Below are 23,166 nucleotides of genomic sequence, written 5' to 3' on the forward strand. Positions count from 1 at the left end.
TGGGTGTTTAATTGCAGTGTGGATGTACCTATGTCCTTAACAACTCAACTACTACTGCCACATTTTCTGTGGTTTAAATAGGGTGACCAGATGAGATGAAGAAAATAGCAGGACACATTGGGGGAGGGGGAATGTCTGCCAGTGGAGTGCAAAAATCCCCACCTCGGTGCTGCCAGCAGAGCGAAATATCGGGACAAATTACATCCCGACCAAAGATCAGTCGGGACGTGGGACAACCACTCATCAATTTTATCGGAGTGTGACCAGACATTAGGTTTAAAATCAACCAACTCTGGGCAAAAACATCTTTTAAAAAATTGAAGTACTAGTAACTGAGGTTCTACATTGACCTTTGCTCTCCTATAACGCAGATGGGTTTGAACACCAAAATTAAGCTAGCAAGTCACTGGTATTTTGAAGTTGAAGTGCACAAGGAACCTTCTGCAGCACAGAGGTTCTCTATTTGTTCTCTTCTAGAGGCCACCTCCAGGGTTAAGCTTTGTAGAGCACATTTTTGAGCAGCATTCTTATAGCACATATTGTGCTGAATTAAGTGTGTGTGAGGGGGAGAGGTGTCATCTAGATAGGTGCAGGGATTTGAACTAAACCCCAATACAGTGGAGGTGCAAATGTGCCTTTTAAGTTCCATCTACAGCAGGCCTGCACAACTTGTAGAGCGGTGAGGGCCATATTACTCCAAGAAAACAGCTGAGGACCGAACCCCTCGACCCTGCCGAGCCCCCTTGAAACACCCCCCCAAGCACTCCCCAGCCCCCCTGAAATACTTCCCCCACAGAACCGCCTGCCCCATGGAAACAAACCCTCCTGCTCCGGAGCTGCCCCACCCAAACAGCAGTATTGAACCTTGGTAATATGTTATAGCAGGCCCCTAATGTAGTATAATTAAGGTAAAAGAAAAATGTCTCTTTGCTAGAAGTAGAATAAGATCTTCCCCCCCAACTTTGTAATCAGTTGCCCTGTTGAATGGAAGGCAGCACCTCCAGACAGCTGCAACCCTTGGAGAGGGGATGGGAGCCAGACCAGATCAGGAGAACAGGTCAGCCACTGACTCCTCGCTCACCTCGTCAGCTCCCCACCCCTCGGGCTCACCTCCTCAGTCCCTGCCACTGCCTGCTTGCCTCCTCAGCCCTAACTTCTCTGTCTCACCTGCCCCCCACCCCCTCCCGGCTCACCCCCTCACCCTCTCCCACTGCCCACCTACCTCTTCAGCCCCCCTCCCTCACCCACTGCTTGCCTACTCGCTGCGGGCTGCACAGTGAACCCACAGGGGCTGCATGTTGTGCAGACCTGATCTAAGTTTAGGGGGGAGGAAGTACGGGAGGAGAGTGCTTTGGGCTTATCTATCTTTTGATTTATGATACGCCATGTAGGCCTGAACTGGATTCAGGAAACTATTTGTGTCTGTCCACATACAGCACCTAAACCTTCAAATTAGAGAACTTTTCTAGGCTGAACTGGAAGGGACCTTATGTGCCTAAACATGCTTTAAATTATGTACCATTAATTACTGATGGCTCCTAATGAGTGTCTTTTATTCTGGTCTGTTTACTACTGTTGAAAAATTGTGTATAACCCTGCAGCAAGGTATCAAATCATAAATTAATGTTTAGATATACTAGAAAAGGGTTTGACCCACAAGTGAACAATTCCTTTTACGTGTATGCTGGTGGTTGAAAGCTGATGCTGTCACACAGCTCGTGTAGTGGTGGTGGTTTTTTTTTTGGTTTTTATTTTTTTAAAAGCCAAAACTGGCTGAGAACTTAAGTTGGATGAGAACGCACTGCAAGCCCTAGTGATGTTCTGAACAAGAGCTCTCAACTACAGTTGTAGCTGTTTCCATCACTTCACGCTGACAGCTATAGACATCTATCATGGACTCCCATAAATACACTGGATTTAAGGTGTACTAGAACCATCTGTACCCACTAACTAACTCTCCTTTGTCCTCTGATGGGGAGCTGTTAACACATTACAAGAAACAATTCAAGGTGAAATAGGCAGTTAATTCCTTTGCTTAACAATTTGTTTTACCTTGTATTAATCTGTGACACTAAGTGCTTGTCTGCACTTACAGGGCTGCAGTTGTGCCCCTGGAGCACTTAGTGACGGTGCTCCCCGTGCTGACAGGAGAGCGTCTCCAGGGTAGGTACTCCACCTCATGGAGAGGTAGGAGCTTTGTTGATGGGAGAAGCCCTCCTGTCACCATTGCGCTGTCTACACCAGGACTTACGGTAGTATAACTGTTGCTCAAGGTGTATTTCCCTGAGCGACTTCGGCTGCGTCTACACTGTATACCTTACAACAGGCAGTACAGCTGCTCTTTGGGGCTGGGAGAGCTCTCACCCAACAACAAAATAAAACCATCCCTGACAAGGGGCAGTAGCTTCATTACCAGGAGAGCAGCTCCTGCCAATGAAGCTCTCTCCACACCAGTGCTTTACATGGTTAAAACTTTTGTTCAGAGGGGAATTTTTTCACATCCCTGACAAAAGCTTTAACGAGGAAAGTGCTAGTGTAGACAAAGCCTGTTATGCTGACAAATCAGTATCTGTAGATCCTGGCTAAGTACCTTTCCTAGACCTAAAGAAGAGCTCTGTATAAGCTTCATTTTCACAAACACATATTGCTCCAGTAACATTACCTCACCCACCCTGTCTTTCTGCAGATATAAGGTTCAGAGTGACACGCATAGTTAACAATCCTGGAATCTTGTGGTGGGGATCTCAAGGCACTTGACCATCCTCACCCAGACACCTTATATTAAACCTCCATGAAAGACTAGTATGGCAGTATTGAGTAGTAAAACTTGTATGTAATTTTCTACTGCTCGATCTGCCTCACATCCCCAGATGCCAGACGGTTGTTAGTTGAGAAGACCTAAATTCTGAAGCAGCAATACAAGAGTCCTACAACGGAAGTCAAGGTTACAAAACATAGTTGGTGTTCTGCAGTGCTCAACCTAGTCACTAAAGCAATGAGATGGGACTGTGGGGCTTGCCTGACCAGGCCTGATGCAACCACCTTGCAAACCTGCTCCCTGACTTCACTCAGCTGTAAACTCTGTATGTGTAATACCACCTCATGGACCTCTTACTCTTTCAATACTGCAATGCTTGGGATGCCACATTTCCAATGTATAAAAAACAAATGCAAATCAACTCTAGATGCACCTTACACTGTGTACCTGAAAGTCTTAAAATGAGGAGGTAAGCACATAATGCACTTCATAAATGGGGAAACAGACACAGAAAAGTTAAGTACATGCTCTCCCCAACTCTCACAAAACATCCATTCTGGATTTTAAAATTGTCAGATGGAGAATCCACAGCAACCCTTGGTCAATTGTTCCAATGGTTAATTAAAAAGGTCAAGAAGAACCAGATGCTGTCACCTCTGGAGGGTTCAGCTAAATCTTGTGCAATGCCTGGAAGGTTACTATGAGCTGCTTACTCATTTCTTCCCTAGTGGTGTTTCTTTCCACCCTCCCTCCTTTCCAAATAGAGTCCAGTTTGCTGACCACTAAAAAAATATTCACTTATGTCACTGCTGTGATCAGAAAGCTAAACTAAAGACAACTGAGCCAACTGTAGTGAGAGGTTGGCAAGGCTGAAGAGGCTTAATACATTGCGTGCTGAGCGTTAAACAGTGTTTTCCATGAGCCAAACTACAAAAGTGGAAAGGGAGACCCAGCTTACATGGATCTGAACCAGGCACTGCTATGGGGCTTAATGGAAGGCAGAAGTACAACAGCATAGGACGGAACGTTTAGCATCCAGGCCAACGGAGGGAAAAATGCAGACAAAATTTAAGTGTGTTTCCCTTCCCCCTGGTTGCAACAGATCGTGTAAATCACACTTACAAATAAACCCAATGTCTGCTTCCACTGCAGAACAACTGATTTTCCAGATAGGTTTACTGAAGTATGCAAGCACAAGCAAAAAAAAGTCAGTTAAACTACGTGTATGTATAATCTATTTTCTTTAGTGATGTTTTACTGTACAGCAATTGGGGAAAAAACAAAATGATTTTCAAAACAGAAGGCCACTGTTGGGACTATTTCCTGAAGCTGTAAGAACAGAATTGCAGTGGACAGATGTCTTCTCACTTATTGATGAATTCACAGCACTGAAGAAACAAGTTCTTCATATCAATCAATATCCACCAATTCAACTTCGAAAAAGAGCTTTGCATTTGGAGGAATCCTGTTTGCACAAGAGTTAAAGACATTTTAACACAATCCAGGTGGATGTATAAACTGGCTAGACATAACTTGTGATTTACTCCCCGCTGTTCAACCTGACACTTCTAAGTTAAGTTTGACATTTCAGTAACCTCTGGCAAGAAGTTTTCACCTCCACTAGTTTACATACTAAAACCAAGCTATTAAATCACTCACTGTATCTGTAACACGGCAGTGATCATATGAAACACTCAGTGCCAACCGTTTGGCAGGCAGGTTTCACAAGCTCTTAATGAAATGCTTGTGGCGTGAGACTCTCCCTCTTGTAAAGCCCAGCTACGGTAGTGATGTAAGCAAGTCAGGAGTATAATCCCATAACTCTTCCCATTTTAGGGTACTATTAATGGTGCTGATTCAGCTTCTAGGAGGAAGAGGGGGGGAAAGTAGCACAAGATTCTGGACAGAGCATCAACGTGTCTCATTGGCAGGTCCAAAAAGAGCCACAAAGCAGGAGCAAGGGGAGAACTGTAGCCTACAAACAGTCACGTCAGCAGGACAGAGGGGACACTGCTGGGAGTCTGCCAAGCAGTTTTGCAGTGGGATTCCTGTCTCCTTTCTATTAGTTCTGGGAAAGGGGGGACAAGTTGTGAGGCTGGAGACAAAGAGGGGGCATTTTTCCTTTCTCCTCCTACCAGCTAGCAAGGAACAGAGCCAAGTAGGATGTAGGGAGTATTCAGCAGGTCAGCCTACTCCTATTTGCTCCTTGTGTCCTCCATCCAGAGGCGTTCTGGAACATAAGCGCATCTGAATCTTACTACTGCCTCTCTTCCTAACTGCTACTGAAGCAATGGCAGCAGACTTCTCGCTTTCTCCCACCTCCTGACTGGTAAGAACATAAGAATGACCAGACTGGGTCAGACCAGTGGTCCAGTCTTCTGACGGTGGTCAGTGCCAGTGAGAATGAACAGAATAGGTAATCAAGTGATCCAGCCCATCATCCATTCCCAGCTTCTGGCAGTCATAGGTTTAGGGACACCCAGAGCATGGGGCTGCATCCCTGACCATCTTGGCGCTAACAGCCATTGATGGACCTGTCTTCCATGATCTTATCTTTTTTGAACCCAGTTTTAGTTTTGACCTTCATAACATCTCATCAAGGAGTTCCACTGATTGACTGTGCTTGTTTCTCTTTTAACTAGTGTGACCACGTGTCCCATTTTTAAAGGGACAGTCTCATATTTAAGCCCTGCTTGCAGGTGTCCCAGCTTCTTAAAAAAAGGCAAATTTTCTGGTATTTTCTGTCTCCCATCCCCATCAGTACTGGCAGATCCTGCTGCTGGCCAGTTCACTACTCACCAGCCGCCCCACCCACCCGTGGTGAGTGGGGGGTCCAGTGACCAGCGATGAGGGTGGCTGTGCAAGGCTGGCGGTGGGGTGAAGAGGCAGTGCACGGAGACAGCCGCTCCCCCTGCTCCATGCTGGCTCTTGGCCAGCAGGGACTCACCCCCCATCCTGTTTCCAGATGGCACGCGCTACGGTAGCTGGTGAGTGGGAGCAGACGCCAGGTAGCAGCCAGTTACATGTCACCCCTGCTGCCCACCCATCGGCCCTTTACATGCTCCCCCTCTCGCTGTCCTCTGCTTTGCCCTTTCACCCCCTCCCCAGCCCTGCTGCTCCCCCATATCCTCCCCAGCGGGGCACATGCTGCTCCCAGAGCTGTGCAGAGAACCAGCCCCTGGTCGAAGTGCTCAGCTAACCAACAGCCTGGCCGGCAGGCTCCTTCCTTTCCCCCACTGCCTCTGGCTGGGTCGGCACCCTGGGAAAGCCCAAGACCCTCCAGCCTAGGGCACTGGCCAGGAGGAGCCAAGCCCTGCACATACCAAAGCCCCACACAGCACTAGCACAGGGCAGCCTCTCCACCCCTCAGCAAAGCTCTGGAGTGGGGGGACAAGCAATTGCCAGCCTGTTTGCACCCTGAACCTTTAGGCTCCACAGCAGCCCCACAGGCAAGGGCTTAGTACCCTCTTCACCCCCCACCCCTGCCCTGGATCTTGCCCCCAGGGGGTGAAGGGCTGCTCTGTCCCCTAGGCACTGTCCCCTGCTGAGGTTTGCTGAAGCCCCTGCAGTCAGGTTTCCTGGTGCACAATGCATCCATAGGGCTTAACCCCTTCCTGCCTGCACTGTAACCAGGGGACAGAGAGTACCTAGGTTATCTTGGTGGCCAGCAGGAGCCTGGAGGTGGCAGGTGCCTTTCAACACTGTAGGCAGGAAGGGACAAGCTGCTTCCAGCCACTGGGGAAGGGGAGAAGAGATGAGCTCTGCAAAGACTCAGGTCAGGTCATCCCTCGCCCACAGCTGGAAGCAGATCTCATCCCTTCCCTCCCACACAGTGCTGAAAGGTTGCTGCTGGCTACATTCTGGTGCGATCCCTGGCAGAAATCTGGGGGGAGGGCGAGGCATGTGACCCTGCGTGTGCCCCACATGCCAGGTACCAGGAGAGGCAGGTCTGTCCCAAGGGCCCAGGCAGGCACTGAGGGCGGAGAGGGCTGGGCAGGGAGGGTCAGGTCAGTTGGTCACGCCCGGCCCATGTGAGAGGTGTATGGGAGTGTGTGTCACCTCTCCCCACGTGAACCCTAAAGCTTTAAAGATAAGAAGGTAAATAAAAAGAAATACGGTGGAGTTGGATTCTTTTTAAAAGGGGCTCAGGGAACTGGATGTTAATTTGAAAGTTTGTACTGCATAGTTCTGACTGATTGCCATTGAACTTGCTTGAATACAAGTTATTTTACCAGGTGTCCTATATTCAGCATAGGGAAATATGGTCACCCTCCTTTTAACCAGTTACTGATCCATGAAAGAAACTTAACTCTTGTCCCATGGGAGCATACTTTGCTTAAGAGCCCGTGATGAGGAATCTTCTCAAAGTCTTCCTGAAAGTTCAAGTACACCTTGTCCACGTTTGTTGACCTCTTCAAAGAACTCTAATAGATTAGTAAGACACAATTTCCCTTTACAGAAACCATGTTGACTTTTGTCCAACAATTTATGTTCTTCTATGTGTCTGAATTTTATTCTTTACGAGTGTTTCAACTAATTTGCCCAGTACTGATGTTAGACTTACTGGTCTGTAACTGCCGGGATCGCTCTACAGCCCTTTTTAAATATTGGTGTTACATTAGCTGTCTTCCAGTCATTGGGTACAGAAGCCAATTTAAAAGACAGGTTACAAACCATAGTTAATAGTTCCAGAGTTTCACATCTGAATTCTTTTCAGAACTCTTGGGTGAATGCTATCTGGTTCCGGTGACTTGTTACTGTTAAGTTTTAAGTTAATTCCAAAACCTCCTCTAGTGACACCTCAATCTGTGACAATTCCTCAGATTTGTCACTTACAAAAGGCAGCTCAGGTTTGGGAATCTCCCTAACATCCTCAGCCGTGAAGACGGAAGCAAAGAATTCATGTAGTTTCTCCGCAATGACTATCATCTTTAAGCGCTCCTTTTGTAGCTCGATCATCCAGGGGCCCCACTGGTTGTTTAGCAGGCTTCCTGTTTCTGATGTACTTAAACATTGTGTTATTACCTTTGGAGTTTTTGGCTAGCCATTCTTCAAACTTCTTTTTGGCTTTTCTTATTACATTTTTACACTTAATTTGGCAGTGTTTATACTCCTTTCTATTTACCTCACTAGGATTCGACTTCCACTTCTTAAAAGATGCCTTTTTATCTCTCACTGCTTCTTTTATATGGTTGTTAATTCATGGTGGCTCTTTTTTAGTTCTTTTACTGTGTTTTTTAAATTGCTTGTACACAAATGCTCTATTATGTTGGGCCTCTATTATGGTGGCTTTGAAAAGGGTCCATGCAGCTTGCAGGGATTTCACTCTAGTCACTGTACCTTTTAATTTCTGTTTAACTAACCCTCATTTTTGCATAATTCCTCTTTCTGAAATTAAATGCCACAGTGTTGGGCTGTTGAGATGTTCTTCCCACCACAAGAATGTTAAATATTGTTACATTATGGTCACTATTTCCAAGCGGTCCTGTTATAGTTACCTCTTGGACCAGATCCTGTGCTCCACTCAGGCTGGATTGAGAATTGCCTCTCCCCTTGTGGGTTCCTATACCAGCTGCTCCAAGAAGCAGTCATTTAAAGTATCGAGAAATTTAGTGTCCGCATTTCATCCTGAGGTGACATGTACCCAGTCAATATGGGGACAACTGAAATCCCACACTATTACTGAGTTCCTTATTTTGATAGCCTCTATAATTTCCCTTAGCATTTCATCGTCACTATCATTGTTCGGGTCAGGTGGTCGATAATAGATCCCTACTGTTATATTCTTATTAGAGCATGGAATTACTATCCATAGAGATTCTATGGAACATGTGGATTCGTTTAAGATTTTTACTTCATTTGATTCTACATTTTCTTTCACATATAGTGTCACTCCCCTCTCCCCCCGGCACGACCTGCTCTGTCCTTCCAATATATTTTGTACCCTGGAATGATTGTGTCCCATTGATTGTCCTCATTCCACCAAGTTTCTGTGATGCCTATTATATCAATATCCTCCTTTAACACAAGACACTCTAATTCACCAATCTTATTATTTAGACTTCTAGCATTTGTGTACAAGCACTTTAAAAACTCGTCGATGTTTATCTGTCTGCCCTTTTCTCATGTGTCATTCTTTTTTATGTGAATGTTTTTCGTCTGATCTGGCCCTTACTTTATCCTCTTCTATCATCACCTCTTGACTAAAACCTACAGAATCTCTATCAATAGACTCTTCTTTAAGAGAGGTCTCTGTCCGATCCACGTGCTCCTCTGCAGCAATTGGCTTTCCCCCAGCTCTTAGTTTAAAAACTGCTCTGCAACCTTTTTAATGTTAAGTGCCAGCAGTCTGGATCAATTTTGGTTTAGATGGAGCCCATCTTTCCTGTATAGGCTCCCCCATCCCAAAAGTTCCCCCAGTTTCTAATAAATCTAAACCCTTCCTCCCTATACCATCGTCTCAAGCACTGTGTTGCCAAGGTACACACCGCCAGAAATCCATCTTTGCCTTGGTTATATGTTTCCAGAAGGAAAGATCTTACTGCACAGAGACTTTAAGAACAACAAGTACGTTCCCAAAAGGTACATTCAATCCTGTTCATATTTTCAAGTAAAAGGATACTTGGCATCAGGCTGTCCTTTCTTCCCATAAGCCCATTCAGGTTCAATTTCCAGATGAGCCTTCTCCCCTTTAGTCATCGTCAACAGAGCTTCATCCCACTAAAAAAAAAAAGGTATGTTGTAATATGAACTTCAAAAAAACGATATAAATCCCATATTTCCAACTCTATCCTTTTAAGTGCCTGGTCTCTGAGCCAGTAAACGCTTCCCAGCTTGCAGCTTAACTAACTGCAGATGGCCTTCCAAGCAGTAGTGTTTGACAACTGGACTTTTCCTTTTAAAAAATGAAAATGTTCCCACAGTAACACCTACTCAAGAGCTGGTCTAGGATTTACTGCCATTGATTTGGATTTATAGCCCAGGAACACACAGAACGGTGGAAACTAGTCTCTGAAGTTTAATTATCCCCCTAATGTGAAGATATTAGTAGGCTGAATCTTTCTTATTTCATTAAGAGTATGAAACTCAGAGTGCTGGTTTTTAGAGATTCCACTTATTTTGGGATGTACAGATAAGCTGTTATCCAGCCAGGCTTTATAAAGTTTGATAACTAATTTTATCTCAGTGCTTGTCCCGCCCCATGCCAAACTTCTTAGCTAGTCTTCAGAGTTTAGCACCATATCAGCTTATCACAATGAACAGGTGGTGTTCAGATCTCAGCTGTTTGAGGTATATGGCAACAATTCAAGCATGGAAGTGTTACAGCAAGACTAAAGCTTGTAACAAAAAACTGAAGCAAGTGTTTCCTTGCAGCAGTGGGCACAAGACCAATGACATTTTGGGGGTCCCCCACCCCGACTAGCTGTCCCAGTACATCCATGCAGAGCCACAGTGGTAATACATATCACTAGTGAGGAACTTGATCCTGCACTGAGAAGCCACCAAGTTACTGCTGCCCAATAGCAGATGGGAGGCAAAGAGCAGGGCTGTAGCTAAGCATTTCATTGTAAGAGGATACACCAACATCTCCTCAGACACACCCACACTACATCCACACCTGCCCCCATTCTCTAGGCTCTTCAGGAAAAGTAGACAGACAGTTGTATAAAGGGCTTGACACATCTGCTTTGCCCAGAGGACTATACCTAGCTACCTATTCTTTTAAAAGCAGCCTTCACGAGCACTAGTGACAATCTGGAGCTCCATGCTGTGCCCTGTGCAAGGATCAAGCTTAAGTACAAAGACGTGTGATCAGCTCTTCAGAGTTCTGAAGTGAAATCCAGACACACAACTGTTCTTCTGACAACATGACACGCACCAGAGCGTGGAGACTTTCAGGATATTGTTTAGCTTGTCTGTTTAGCTTTGGCATGAGGGGTGACAGTGTGTAGAAGAGGGGCTCTGGTGGGAGACAAGGATATGTTGACTGACTTGTCGGGTTACTGGAACCAGCACATACTGCATTGTGGTAGAGCTAGATGCACAAGAGACTTGGGTGCCTAGATACTTCTTTAGGCACAACTGACATTCACAAAACCACCACTCAGATGCCACCAAATCCTCTAGGCCAGTGGTTCCCAAACTGGGGTTCGTGAACTCCTGGGGGTTCACAAAATGTTACAGGGGGTTCTCAGGGAAAAAAAATCCCTAATGGTGGAGAGAACTGTCCCTAGGGACCCTGGGCAACATGGAGCCAGCAGCCTGGAGCCCCTGGACTTCCAAGAGCTAAGCAGATCAAAGCAAGCATGTCTATCACACTGAGGAGATTTAAACTTCAAGACTCCTTATAAGAAATGGAAAGGGAGGTGGATATTTTTTGCTGTTTTTAAAATTAAATAGGCAGCTAGTCTTGTTTTTAAAATGATTATGAAGAACAAGAAACCTCACCCCTCCATTATCACCCAGGTAACATCAAACTATTACTAGATTTTTTTTTCTGCAGTAAAAAGATCTGCTCATTCACTTTTGCTGTTATATAAATTAGTAACCCACTGCCAGGGAACTTAGATGTTGTTTATGTCAATTTCGGCCCAGACAAACATTCCCACAGCCTCTAAGAAACCAGTGTTCGGACCGCCAAAGCCATAATGGACAGCAACAGTTATGCCTCTAATCGTAGAAGAAGCAGCAGCAAGATCCACTTGAGCTAATGGTGGGGAAAGGACTTTCCCATCTTGACCCATTCCCCCTGACCAGAGGACCAATAGGGGGACAAGATACTTTCAAATCTTGGTGGAGGAAAGTCTTTGTTTGTGCTTTTTTGTTTTGTTCGTTGTTCGCTCTTGGGACTAAGAGGGACCAGACGTACATCCCAGGCTTTCCCAATCTTTCTGAATCAGTCTTTCATGTTTCAAAATTGTAAGTAATAGCCAGGCAAGGCGGATTAGTCTTATGTTTGTTTTCTTAATGTAAATGTTTCTTTTTGCTGGAAGGATTTTTACCTCTCTTTGCTGAAACTTTGAATCTAAGGCTGGGGGGGAGGGGGTCCCTCTGGTCTACATGAATCTGAGTACCCTGTAAAGCATTTTCCATCCTGATTTTACAGAGATAATTTTTACTTTTTTCTTTCTTTAATTAAAAGCTTTCTTTTTAAGAATCTGATTGATCTTCCTTGTTTTAAGATCCAAGGGGACTGGATCTAAACTCACCAGGGATTGGTGGGAGAGGGAAGGAGGGGGGATGGTTAATTCCTGCTTGTTTTAAGATCCAAGGAGTTTGGATCTGTGTGAAACCTCTCAAGGCAACCCAGGGAGGGGAAAGTCTGGAGGGGGAAAAGAGGTGGGATGGTTAATTTCTCCTTGTTTTAAGATCCAAGGGGTTTGGATCTGTGTTCCCCAGGGAAGGTTTTGGGGGGACAGGGAGCGTGCCAGACACTGAATTTCTGGCTGGTGGCAGCATACCAGATCTAAGCTAGTAATTAAGCTTAGAAGTGTTCATGCAGGTCCCCACTTTTGTACTCTGAAGTTCAAAGTAGGGAAAGAACCTTGACACAAGCCTTATCAGATTCCTCCGCATCTCTCACCTGCTGGGCGTCTGGTCTGCTCTCAGCAGACCAAACCTGCATACAACAGCCCAGGGCAAAGCTGGGAATTCTGGGCACTGTCTATCTGTATCAGAATACCCAACAGCTCCATGGTTAGGGCCCTGACCTGGCTAGTGTGATGGCTACTCAGCCTGATCTGGATCAGAGATTTGGGCCCAGGACCCTCACATCCCAGGAGAGTGCCTGACTAGTCTGTGGCAGGTCTTTCTCTTCTGTTGTTGCTGGTCCACTGTGTAAAAAAACCTGACTATTCACTGGAGCAGGGACCTGAACCTAACTCACCAACCATTTAGGTACTGAGATACTCGCTAACTCTCTCTCTCTGGCCTAATGAATATTAATTATTTATACAGAGAATCACACCCCACCTCAATAGGGCACTCAGTTGGAACATTGGAGACCTGCTCCCAGGGATCTGAAAACAGGACCCTTGCATCCCACATGAGTGTCCTGACCACTGGGCTATTGGCTACAGTGGAGTGGCGGCCTGCTCTCTCCATCTCACATGAAAGGGCTGATGACTCCAGGAGAGGGATCACAGTGGAGAATTCCAGGCAGAGAGAGATGTCTATCAGGTGCCTAAGGTCTGGGCCCATGAGGATTAGGCACCTGCACACCACTGTGGATCTGGACCCTAAGCGCTGCCCCTTTCTTTTGCATTTCACACTTCTGCTTAGGTGCTTCCCCACTCAACCTACCGAGTTCTGAGAATCCTTCTCTTAGGCGCCTCACTCAGGGCTGTGAATTCTACTAGATGGTAGGACCCCGAGCAGTTAGGTTTCTTTGTGAACGCAGCCTGTCGCATGCAGGGGCTCCAATCAAGGCTCACCATGCTACGTGCAGTAGAAATAGCTAAAACACTCTCTCTGACCCAAAGATCATACACTCTAATACTGCTGTCCACAGGTTTAGTTATGGGGAGGGCCTAGACTGAGAAGTTAGATAAGGGCATTTATATAAAACCTGAAATATAACATATTACTGGCATAAGAGCTGTAAAGTCACTCGCTTCCCCAGACAATCCAGAGATGCACCCAACAGATGCACACCAAGGGGTAATCCTACAGACCGAGGACTTCATCAGACTGACGACACATTGTTTTTATATTGTTCATCCCAGCCTCTGATAACTTTTCCTACACCAACTTTGAAGCTTAAAGGTTTGGCTCCTTTTTTCTTCTTTGAACCTGAAAGACACTTGTATATACATTTACTCAGCCAGAGTTAAATCATTAACTGGCTCACACTAATATTTCTGATTAGAACTACCACTACGGTTATGCACCACAAATATCTACTGCCCCACGATATACATTATAAATGAGCTTTAAATGGATTTCTCCATGTTTCATATAATGTAATCATTCAAAATAGCAGCTAAATAGAAAACAGTGGGGGCAAATTCAGTCTTGATGCAAGTGCCCATAGTTTCTTTAAACCACCAACACCGGAGCGGATATTGATGTAACAAACAGAGAAGATCTCTTTCTATGGAATGTCTGGAGTAGAAAAGCAGATTGTAAAACAGTGAGCTGAACCTTGCATAGTATTGCAATTACAACCTATTACTTTTAACAGTATTATAAAACTGCTGCGAAATGTACATTTCTAGCACTTGTCTCCCCTATAAGCTATGTGTTTTACACACTTCTCCCCAAAGCACCTCTGCATTAAACTGAAATATTATACCAGCTGTCTGCTTGGGGAGCTAAATAAGCTATCACCACGCAGGTTCTATAGCTAAACACAGTTTTCTGAATTAAATGCCTTTATCTCTGCACTTCTGCAGAGCCTCAGGCCTGATTAAATCAGTATCTCTCACATTATCCATGGCCTGGAAATAACATACTTAGCCTATGGCAAGATGCAGGGATCATGTTATAAAAGTGAGTCCTCAGAGAATACCCTGTTTTCTCTCTTGGAAAGATTCATCCCAAGAACTGACAGCAAGACAACCCTGATCTCAACAGGACACGGGGGCAGAAGCAGTTTCTGAGGACCCAGGCCATTCAAGCCTTTAAGAAGCATAAACACTGTCCAACAAGACAACGTGGTGAATAGCGTTCCAGCTAATTTCTTCCACTCCTATGTAGTGTAAACTAACTGAACTCTTTAAACTTGCAAGACTTTGTTATCCGTGTGACCTTACTTGTTTGAATATTGGTATCTAAGACAGTCCCATCCTGTAACTTTCCCGTATACCAGCAATGAACAACATCTCCTTTTTGGGGGAAGTTAGTTTTATCCCCCTTTTTCAGAATTGACTTTGTATATTTTGGTGGACCCTGAATTAAGATAGAAATAGAGAATTACCACAACCTTAATGACTATGCCAAGTTACCAACAAAGCACAAGATGGACCAGCTGAAGTTAATTGAGTTTAAGCCAATGAATGAACCACTTTCAGATACTAAGGTGAACAGCACCCATATATGCTTTTAAATTAATATAGTCTGTACCGTACTTTAGCATCCTTTGGGAAGGAAAGGGTTATATAAATGTAGTCTATGCCAAACCAAGAATGGTCCTGATGTCAAAGTTATTTAAAACTTTGGAGAGAAATCTGCATGAGAACGACTACTGGCTCAAAATATGCTAGATAAGTGAGAAGTTGAATCAAGGTCCAATTTTTTAATCAGATGAGGGTCTTCCAGAAAACTATAAATACAGACTTATGAAGAACAACTTGTAAATAAACACTTCACTGCAGTCACTTCTGGTGAGAAAGCAAGCCAAGAGCACTCAATTTCTCTTTACCAGTTTGTATGTTAAGTTGATCAGCTCTCTTAACATGACTAAAAGTTTCTTCGTTAGGGCTTTGGCCCTCAAATGTACCCCTGTCCAGTTAGTGACTATTCCAACAAGAAAGAAAATGCTGAGGGGATACATTGTACCCATAAAAGAAACATTCTGCAGTAATATTAACACTTTCTGCTTGGATACTGCCATCCAACCAAGATCTCACTAGTGAATGTTTGTCCACCATATCACTTCAAGAACTGTTCTGGTCAGCTTAAACAATTTCAGAATCAATGTCTGGATCCATTCCAGGCTCCGCACATATTAGCAATTCTCCTCAACCCAGCCCACTCAAATTCTCTACCTTTTATCATTCACGGTTTCAAAAGCGTTTGCTCTACTACATAGGTCAGTGGTTCTTAACCTTTACTGCAGCCTGCACCCCTTTGGTTCTCAAAATATGTTCTTGCATCCCTTATCAAAAATCAAAATGTGTTCTCGCACCCCTTAAACCTAGATATATTTGTTTGTATATTACAGTAATCATTAAAAAAAGTATATGTTAATAAATATATCGGTTTGATGAAACAAAGCAGTTGTACTTATGTGCCTGTGCTTAATTTGTGTTTTCGATGATTTACGTTCTAAAAAATCTGGCATGTCTCGCACCCCCAGCAGGTGTGTGCACCCCAGGTTAAGAATCACTGACTTAGGCAATCATCCTAATCTAAGAAAGTAGTTTTCTATACAAACCTCATCAACGGTCTCTTCAGGCTTAGTTTCTTTTGCCTTGTCTTCATCAATCTTGATAGTCTTTACCTGTTCTGTCACTTTATCTGCGCTCTCCATGCCTTTAAAGCGCTGTAAGAAAAGCATTTATCATTACCTGCTACATAACAGATAGGAAATCCTTCAGAAGGCTGTCAAAAATCTACTTTACAGCTTTTATATACTTAAGGACCAATTCTGGAGGCAAAACAACCATGGATTCCAATAGTCAGCAGTATTAAGGCTCTACAATGTAACTGAAATACAAGAGAGACAAGGGGAGTGAGGTAATATCTTTTACTGGACCAACTTCTGTTGGTGAAAAAGAAGCTTTCAAGCTACAAAGAGTTCTTCGGATCTGGGAAAGGTACTTAGAGTGTCACAGCTAAATACAAGGTGGAACAGATTGTTTAGCATAAGTAGTTAATATACTCGAAAAGACCATTCAAGGCAAAGTGGTCAGATAACACTGTTCCAGTCATAAAACAAAGAAGGAGGATTAGTGGGTTACAGAATGTTGCCATAAGCCTGGAATCCAGTGTCTTTATTAGGACCATGATTTTTTTTTAATGTCTAGCAAAATTATGAATTCAAGCTCCCAGGCTCGTCTTTTGAAGGTGTTGTACAGGTTTCCTTTGAGGATGAGGACTGAGGTCAGATCATTTCATGAAAAATGCCCACAAGTGATCTTTTATCATTTTTCTGTGAGAGTTCATTCAAGAGAATAGCGACTGTCTGTTTTCACCCCCAGAGTTGTTATTGGAGCATTTAGTGCACTCGATGAAGTACGCCACCTGTTGTGATAGGCATGTGTAGGACCCAGGGATCTTGAGAGGTGTGTTATGGGGGGTACTCAAGGGCCACTTCACCTTGAATGGTCTCTTTGCTTAGTGTAAGTAGTTACATATTCTAATCTATCTGTTCTACCTTGTATTTAGTTGCAATGCTTTGAGTACCTTTCCCAAACCTGAAGAAAAGCCTGTGTAGCTTGAAAGCCGGCCTCTTTCACCACCAGAAATTGGTCCAATAAAATATACCACCTCACCCACCCTATCTCCCTAATAACCTGGGATCAATGTGGCTAAAACACTGCAAACTGGAAGTTATTTAAATATGTATAATAATGCAGGATATTTATAAAGGATAAAAGATGTCACACTGTTTCTGACAACTGAAGATGCACAGGATGTATTTGCATGACTGGTTATCTTAATTTGCTTTGAGGGGCATGCACATTCAAAATATGTTCCTCTAGATTAAAAAAAATATATATATTCAAATGCTCTGGATTTTGATGGGTCAAAGGAAAAATTCAAAACCCAGCAAAACCACCACTCACTGAGAGCTGCTTATATACCAAGTGTCAGCTATCAAACTTCACCCGTTTTTGTGTTATTCTGTGAATCATGGTAATACCCTTTTAAAAAGTTCTATCAACTTTTTTTTCAACTAACGTGAACAAGAAGTGTTTCTGATAGCACACCCTATAAATAACACATAATTTTAAAGTTATTTTTATCAAATATCTGGGTGTTTCTGTTCCCATAATGATGTTCAGAAGGCCCTTTGCTGAGATCTGAAAGCAGAATCAGACTTTCCCCTCTAGCCCCTTCCTCTGTGAGCACACACTCTCTCTCTCTCCAGTTCCAATTTTGTTGCTGCAGTTATTAGCAGGACCGGCGCTAGGGTTTCTGGCGCCCTAGGCGCCGGGACATTTCGCCGCCCCGCGTGCGGGTCTCGCGGCTGTGGCGGAGCTGCCGCAGGCATGCCTGCGGCAGGTCCACTGGACGCCAGCGGCCCCCTGACCCCGGGGTCGGGGGGGTGCCCTGGGTGCCAGGTCGCGCGGCGACGCTCCTGAACCCGGGGGGAGGCGCCCTTGGGCTGCGGCGGTGGCTCCTGTACCCCGGGGCGGGGCACCCCTGGGCTTGGCCGGGGTTCGCAGCGGTGGCTCCCTGACTCCGGGGGGTGGGACACCCTGGGCTGCCCGGATGCGGCAGCGCTCCCTGACCCCAGGGAGGGGCGCCCTGGGGCTGCGCGCGCTGCTGAAACCCCGGGCCGAGGGGCCTCCCTGGGCTGCCGTCACGGCTCGCCTGACCTCCGGGGCAGGGCGCCTCGGCTGCCGGGTCCAGCAGCGGCTCCCTGACCCCGGAGGGGGAGCCGCCTGGGCTCGGCGGCGCTCCCTGACCGGGGGGGCGGGCCTGGCTGCGCGGCGGCGTCCTGACCCCGGGGGGGGGGGGCGCGGCGCCCTGGGCTGCGGCACGGCTCCCTGACCCCGGGGGGGGGGGGCGCGACGCAACTGGCTGCAGTGGCGGCTCCGACCCGGGGCGCCCTGGGCTGCGGCCGCACTGACCCAGGGGACACCGATTTGGGCTGCCGTTGCAGGCAGCGCTGCGCGGCAGCTCAGCCCCTCCAGCAGCAGCAACTGCAAACCATTAGAAAAGTTTGGGGGGGGGGGGGGGGGGGGGGGGCCGCCCACTTTTTGGCGCCCTAGGCAACCGCCTAGTTGGCCTAAATGGTTGCACCGGCCCTGGTTATTAGCAGAAGTGTGCATGAGAGAGGAAGAACAAATGATCAACAACTGATGGAATTGACTATAGAGAGTGTTGTCAAACTCATAAAGAGAAGGACAGAGAAAAATCTCATCATTCAGTTACAAATGACTGCCTTAGGAGTCACAACAGGCACATACTATTCCACTGCAAGTGTGATTGTGAAGTTGACAGCATCTCTTTAAACAGATGAATACAATTTTCCCATACAAACGAAAAGCAGCAAAAATTTTGCTCAAACTTTCAAAAACAAAAATATGCTTCAGCTACAGAACAATTCAGCCGAACAGGCAAATGGTTTGGAGACAACAGAAATGAGGCTAGAGCAAAAACCATCTGTGTTCTCAGTCACAAGCAAACACTATAACAAGGGGCACTTTGTTCCACACTGGCCCAGGAGAGGCAGGTACCTACCTGAGTTTCAAAGAGCTGGTTATAGGCCGTAACTAACTGGTCTTTGGTTGCAGTCTTGGCCACGTTTTTTATTTGCCCCAGTAACTTGTGTTCTGCAAGAAACTAGAGACAAAAGGGGGAAATTTAGCTGAGTTGGCAGGGCGTTCGGTGTCAAGCATCATGCCTGCAGTCTGCCCCAAAAGTGCCAAGGTGCTGGCATCACTGGGGGTGGCAGGTTGCACTCAGGGAGTTAGGGGCTCTCAGAGGATAGACCTGTCACATCCTTGGGGTGCTCGGGTGGGGGGAGTGCCCAGTCAGGGTGGAATTGGGAGGTGAAAGTGTCATGTGGTGGAGTCAAGAGAGGAGGCACCCCGGGGGGGGGCATGGAATCTAGCCAAGGTAGAGATGGGGGTGGTCATGGGGTCTTGCTGGGGTGGAGTCTGGGGGCCAGGCAAGAGGAGGGAGTCAGGGGTGTGCATGGGATCCAGCTGGGGTGAGTTAGGGGTGCGGGCTGGAGAGACTCATGGGGTCCAGCCAAGGGGAGGGGGGGGGGCTCTGGGGCGAATGGTGCGGTACGGCGGGGGTGAGGCAGCCTGGGGCAGATGGTGGGGTCCGGCCGGTGGGGGAGGCGGAGGATGGTGCGATCCAGTCGGGGAGAGGCGGGGGGCAGGTCTGGGTGGCCGCGGGCTCCGGCCGAGCTTTGCGCAGCTGCCCTCGGGAGCGGCCGGCCGCGAGCCCCGGCCCCTCCCCGCGTACCGCCTGCGCCGCGTGCTCCTGCAGGAACTTGATCAGGTCCTTCTTGGGCAGCGCCTCGCTGCGCAGCTCCTCGGCGCTCCACTGCCGCGGCGGGGCCGCCGCCATCTTGCCGCGCCGCGTCCCCCGACTGCGCCGCAGGGGCCCTCAGCGCCTGCCACCAACCCAGGCACGCCCCCCCTTACTCCTTCGCCCCGATCCACCAACTGCGCACCTCCTTACCCTTCGGCCCCGCCACCAACCAGGACCCCTCTTTATCCTTGGCATCCGCCAACCAACCCCAGACCCTTCCTTTTCCTGTCGGCCCGCACCAAAACCCAGACCCTCCTTTACCCTTTCGGCCCGACCACAAACCCCAGACCTCCTTACTCCTTCAGCCCCGCCCACCAACCCCGACCCTCCTTTACCCCTTTGGCTCCGCCACACCCAGGCCCTCCTTTACCCCTTCGGCACGCGCCCACCAACCCCAGGTACCTACCTTACCCTTCGGCCCGGCCACCAACCCCCAGGTACTACCTTACCCCTTCGCCCCGCCCACCAACCCCAGACCCTCCTTTACCCTTCGGGCCCCGCCACCAAGCCCCAGGTACCTCCTTACCCCTTCGCCCGCCCACCAACCCAGGAACCCCCCTTACTTCGGACCGCCCACCAACCCAGGACCCCTCCTTTTACCTTCGGCTCCGCCACCAACCCCAGACCATCCCTTTACCTTCGGCCCGCCACCAACCCCAGAACCCCTCCTTTTACCCCTTCAGCCCGCCCACAACCCCAGGACCCTTCCTTTACCCGTTCGGCTTCGCCCACCACCAGGACCTCCTTACCCCTTCGGCCCCGCCCACCAACCCCGACCCCTACCCTTACCCCTTCGGCCCGCCACCAACCAGACCCTCCTTTACCTTCGGCCCGCCACACCAGACCCCTCCCTTCCTTCGGCCCCGCCCACCAACCCAGACCCCTCCGTTACCCCTTCGGGCCCCGCCCCACCAACCCAGACCCCTCCCTACCCCTTCGGCCCCGCCCAACAACCCCAGCAGTGTCCGCGAGCGCGCCGCGCCGGCGCCCGGCCTTCAGGCACCGCCACGCGCTGCGCCGGAAGCCACCTGACGGCGCGGTTCGGGGGACGCGGCCGCGGCAAGATGCGGCGGCCCCGCCGCGGCAGTGGCGCGAGGAGGCTGCGCGCGAGGCGCGTGCCAAGGAAGGACCTGATCAAGTTCATGCAGGAGCCACGCGGCGCGGCTTGTTAGCGCGGGAGGGGCCGGGGCTCGCGGCCGGCGCTCGAGGGCAGCCTGCGCAAAGCTCGGCCGGAGTCCAGCGGCACCAGGACCTGCCCGCCTCTTCCGACGTGGATCGCACCTCCCGCCTCCCCCACCGGCGGACCCACATCTGCCCAGCTGCCTCCCCCTCGCCGTACCGCATTCGCCCCAGAGCCCCCCTTCCCTTGGCTGGACCATGAGTTCTCTCCAGCCCTCACCCTAATCCCCAGCTGGGATCCTGCACACCCCTGACTCCCTCCTCTGCTGGCCCAGACTCCACCCAGCAAGCCCATTGACCACCCCCATCTCTACTGGCTAGATTTCCATTGCCCCCCCCCGCGGGGGTGCCTTCTCTCTTGACTCCACCATCATTTCACCTCCAAATTCCACCCTGACTGGGCACTTCCCCCCACCGGCCCCCAAGGATGTGACAGTCTATCCTCTGAGAGCCCTAACTCCCTGGTGCAACTGCCACACCCCAGTGATGCCAGCATTTGGCACTTTTGGGGCAGATGCAGGCATGATGCTTGACACGACGCCCTCTGCCACCTCAGCTAAATTTCCCCCTTTTGTCTCTAGTTTCTTTGCCGACACAAGTTATGGGGGCAATAAAAAACGTGGCCAAGACTGCAACCAGAAGCCGTTAGTACGGCCTTTACAGTCTTTGAAACTTCAGGTAGGTACTGCCTCTCCTGGGGCCATGTGGAACAAGTGCCCTTGTATATAGGTGTTTGCTTGTGATGAGAACCAGAATGGTTTTGCTCTCGCCTCATTTCTGTTGTCTCCAAACCATTTGCCTGTTGGCCTGATTGTTTCTGTAGCTGAAGCATACTTTTTGTTTTTTGAAAGTTTGAGCAATTTTGTGATTGTTTGATGGAAAATTTATTATTGTTTTAAGAGATGCTGTCAACTTCACTATCACACTTGCAGTGAATCGTTATGTGCCTGTTTGTGATCCTAAGGCAGTCATTTGTACTAATGTTGAGATTTTCTCTGTCCTTTCTCTTTATGGTTTGACAACACTCTTTATTAGTCATTCCTCGTTGTTGCGATCATTTGTTCTTCCTCTCTCATGCACACTTCTGCTAACAGGGCCGGATGCAAACATTTTAGGACAACTAAGGCGGTTGCCTAGGGCGCAAAAGTGGGCGGCCCCCCCCCCCCCCCCCCCCCCCCAAACTTTTCTAATGGTTTGCAGTTGCTGCTGCTGGAGGGGCTGAGCTGCCGCGCAGCGCTGCCTGCAACGGCAGCCCAAATCGGTGTCCCCTGGGTCAGTGCGGCCGCAGCCCAGGGCGCCCCGGGTCGGAGCCGCCACTGCAGCCAGTTGCGTCGCGCCCCCCCCCCCCGGGGTCAGGGAGCCGTGCCGCAGCCCAGGGCGCCGCGCCCCCCCCCCCCGGGGTCAGGACGCCGCCGCGCAGCCAGGCCCGCCCCCCCGGTCAGGGAGCGCCGCCGAGCCCAGGCGGCTCCCCCTCCGGGGTCAGGGAGCCGCTGCTGGACCCGGCAGCCGAGGCGCCCTGCCCCGGAGGTCAGGCGAGCCGTGACGGCAGCCCAGGGAGGCCCCTCGGCCCGGGGTTTCAGCAGCGCGCGCAGCCCCAGGGCGCCCCTCCCTGGGGTCAGGGAGCGCTGCCGCATCCGGGCAGCCCAGGGTGTCCCACCCCCCGGAGTCAGGGAGCCACCGCTGCGAACCCCGGCCAAGCCCAGGGGTGCCCCGCCCCGGGGTACAGGAGCCACCGCCGCAGCCCAAGGGCGCCTCCCCCCGGGTTCAGGAGCGTCGCCGCGCGACCTGGCACCCAGGGCACCCCCCCGACCCCGGGGTCAGGGGGCCGCTGGCGTCCAGTGGACTGCCGCAGGCATGCTGCGGCAGTCCGCCAAGCCGCGGACCGCACGGGGCGGCGAAAGTCCGGCATAGGGCGCAGAAACCCTTAGCTCGGTCTGCTACTAACTGAGCAACAAAATGGACTGGAGAGAAGAGAGTGTTGTGCTCAAGAGGAGCGGGCTAGAGGGGAAGTTGATTCTCGCTTTCAGATCTCAGCAAAGGGCTTGCTGAACATTCATTATTTGGAACAGAAACACCCAGATATTTTGATTACAAAATTAACTTTAAATTATGTGTTATTTTAGGGTGTGCTATCAGAAAACTTCTTGTTCACGTTAGTTTGAAGAAAAGTTGATAGACACTTTTTAAAAGGGTATTCATGATTCACGACTAACACAAAAACGGGTGAGTTTTGGATAGCTGGCACTTGGTTATTAAAGCAGCTCTCAGTGAGTGGTGGTTTTTGCTGGGTTTTGAATTTTTCCTTTGACCCATCCAAAAATCCAGGCATTGAATAATATTTTTTAATCTAG

At 48.7% G+C, this 23,166-nt stretch overlaps 1 protein-coding gene across 1 annotated transcript; it reads right to left on the minus strand.

Moving 5' to 3' along the window:
* Positions 1-3,982: 3,982 nt before the first annotated feature.
* On the minus strand, positions 3,983-19,703 carry FKBP3 (FKBP prolyl isomerase 3). Its single transcript, XM_075065734.1, has 7 exons — positions 19,568-19,703; positions 18,833-18,934; positions 15,855-15,962; positions 14,512-14,647; positions 13,473-13,549; positions 9,381-9,469; positions 3,983-4,223 (listed from the first exon to the last, which is right to left on the minus strand). The coding sequence occupies exons 1-7, from the start codon at positions 19,670-19,672 to the stop codon at positions 4,169-4,171; spliced, it is 672 nt and encodes a 223-aa protein (XP_074921835.1). The 5' UTR covers positions 19,673-19,703; the 3' UTR covers positions 3,983-4,168.
* Between the last annotated feature and the right edge of the window lie 3,463 nt (positions 19,704-23,166).

Source organism: Chelonoidis abingdonii, chromosome 4 (genome assembly GCF_003597395.2).
Source record: "Chelonoidis abingdonii isolate Lonesome George chromosome 4, CheloAbing_2.0, whole genome shotgun sequence".
Taxonomy (NCBI): Eukaryota; Metazoa; Chordata; order Testudines; family Testudinidae; genus Chelonoidis; species Chelonoidis abingdonii.

Coding starts and splice junctions, on each gene's coding strand:
- FKBP3 (XM_075065734.1), bottom strand. CDS start 19,672: ATGGCGGCGGCCCCGCCGCGGCAGTGGAGCGCCGAGGAGCTGCGCAGC. Junction 14,648..15,854: donor CTGAAGAGACCGTTGATGAG/GTTTGTATAGAA, acceptor ATCTTAATTCAG/GGTCCACCAAAATATACAAA. Junction 9,470..13,472: donor TTATCAGAGGCTGGGATGAA/CAATATAAAAAC, acceptor TAGTGGGATGAA/GCTCTGTTGACGATGACTAA.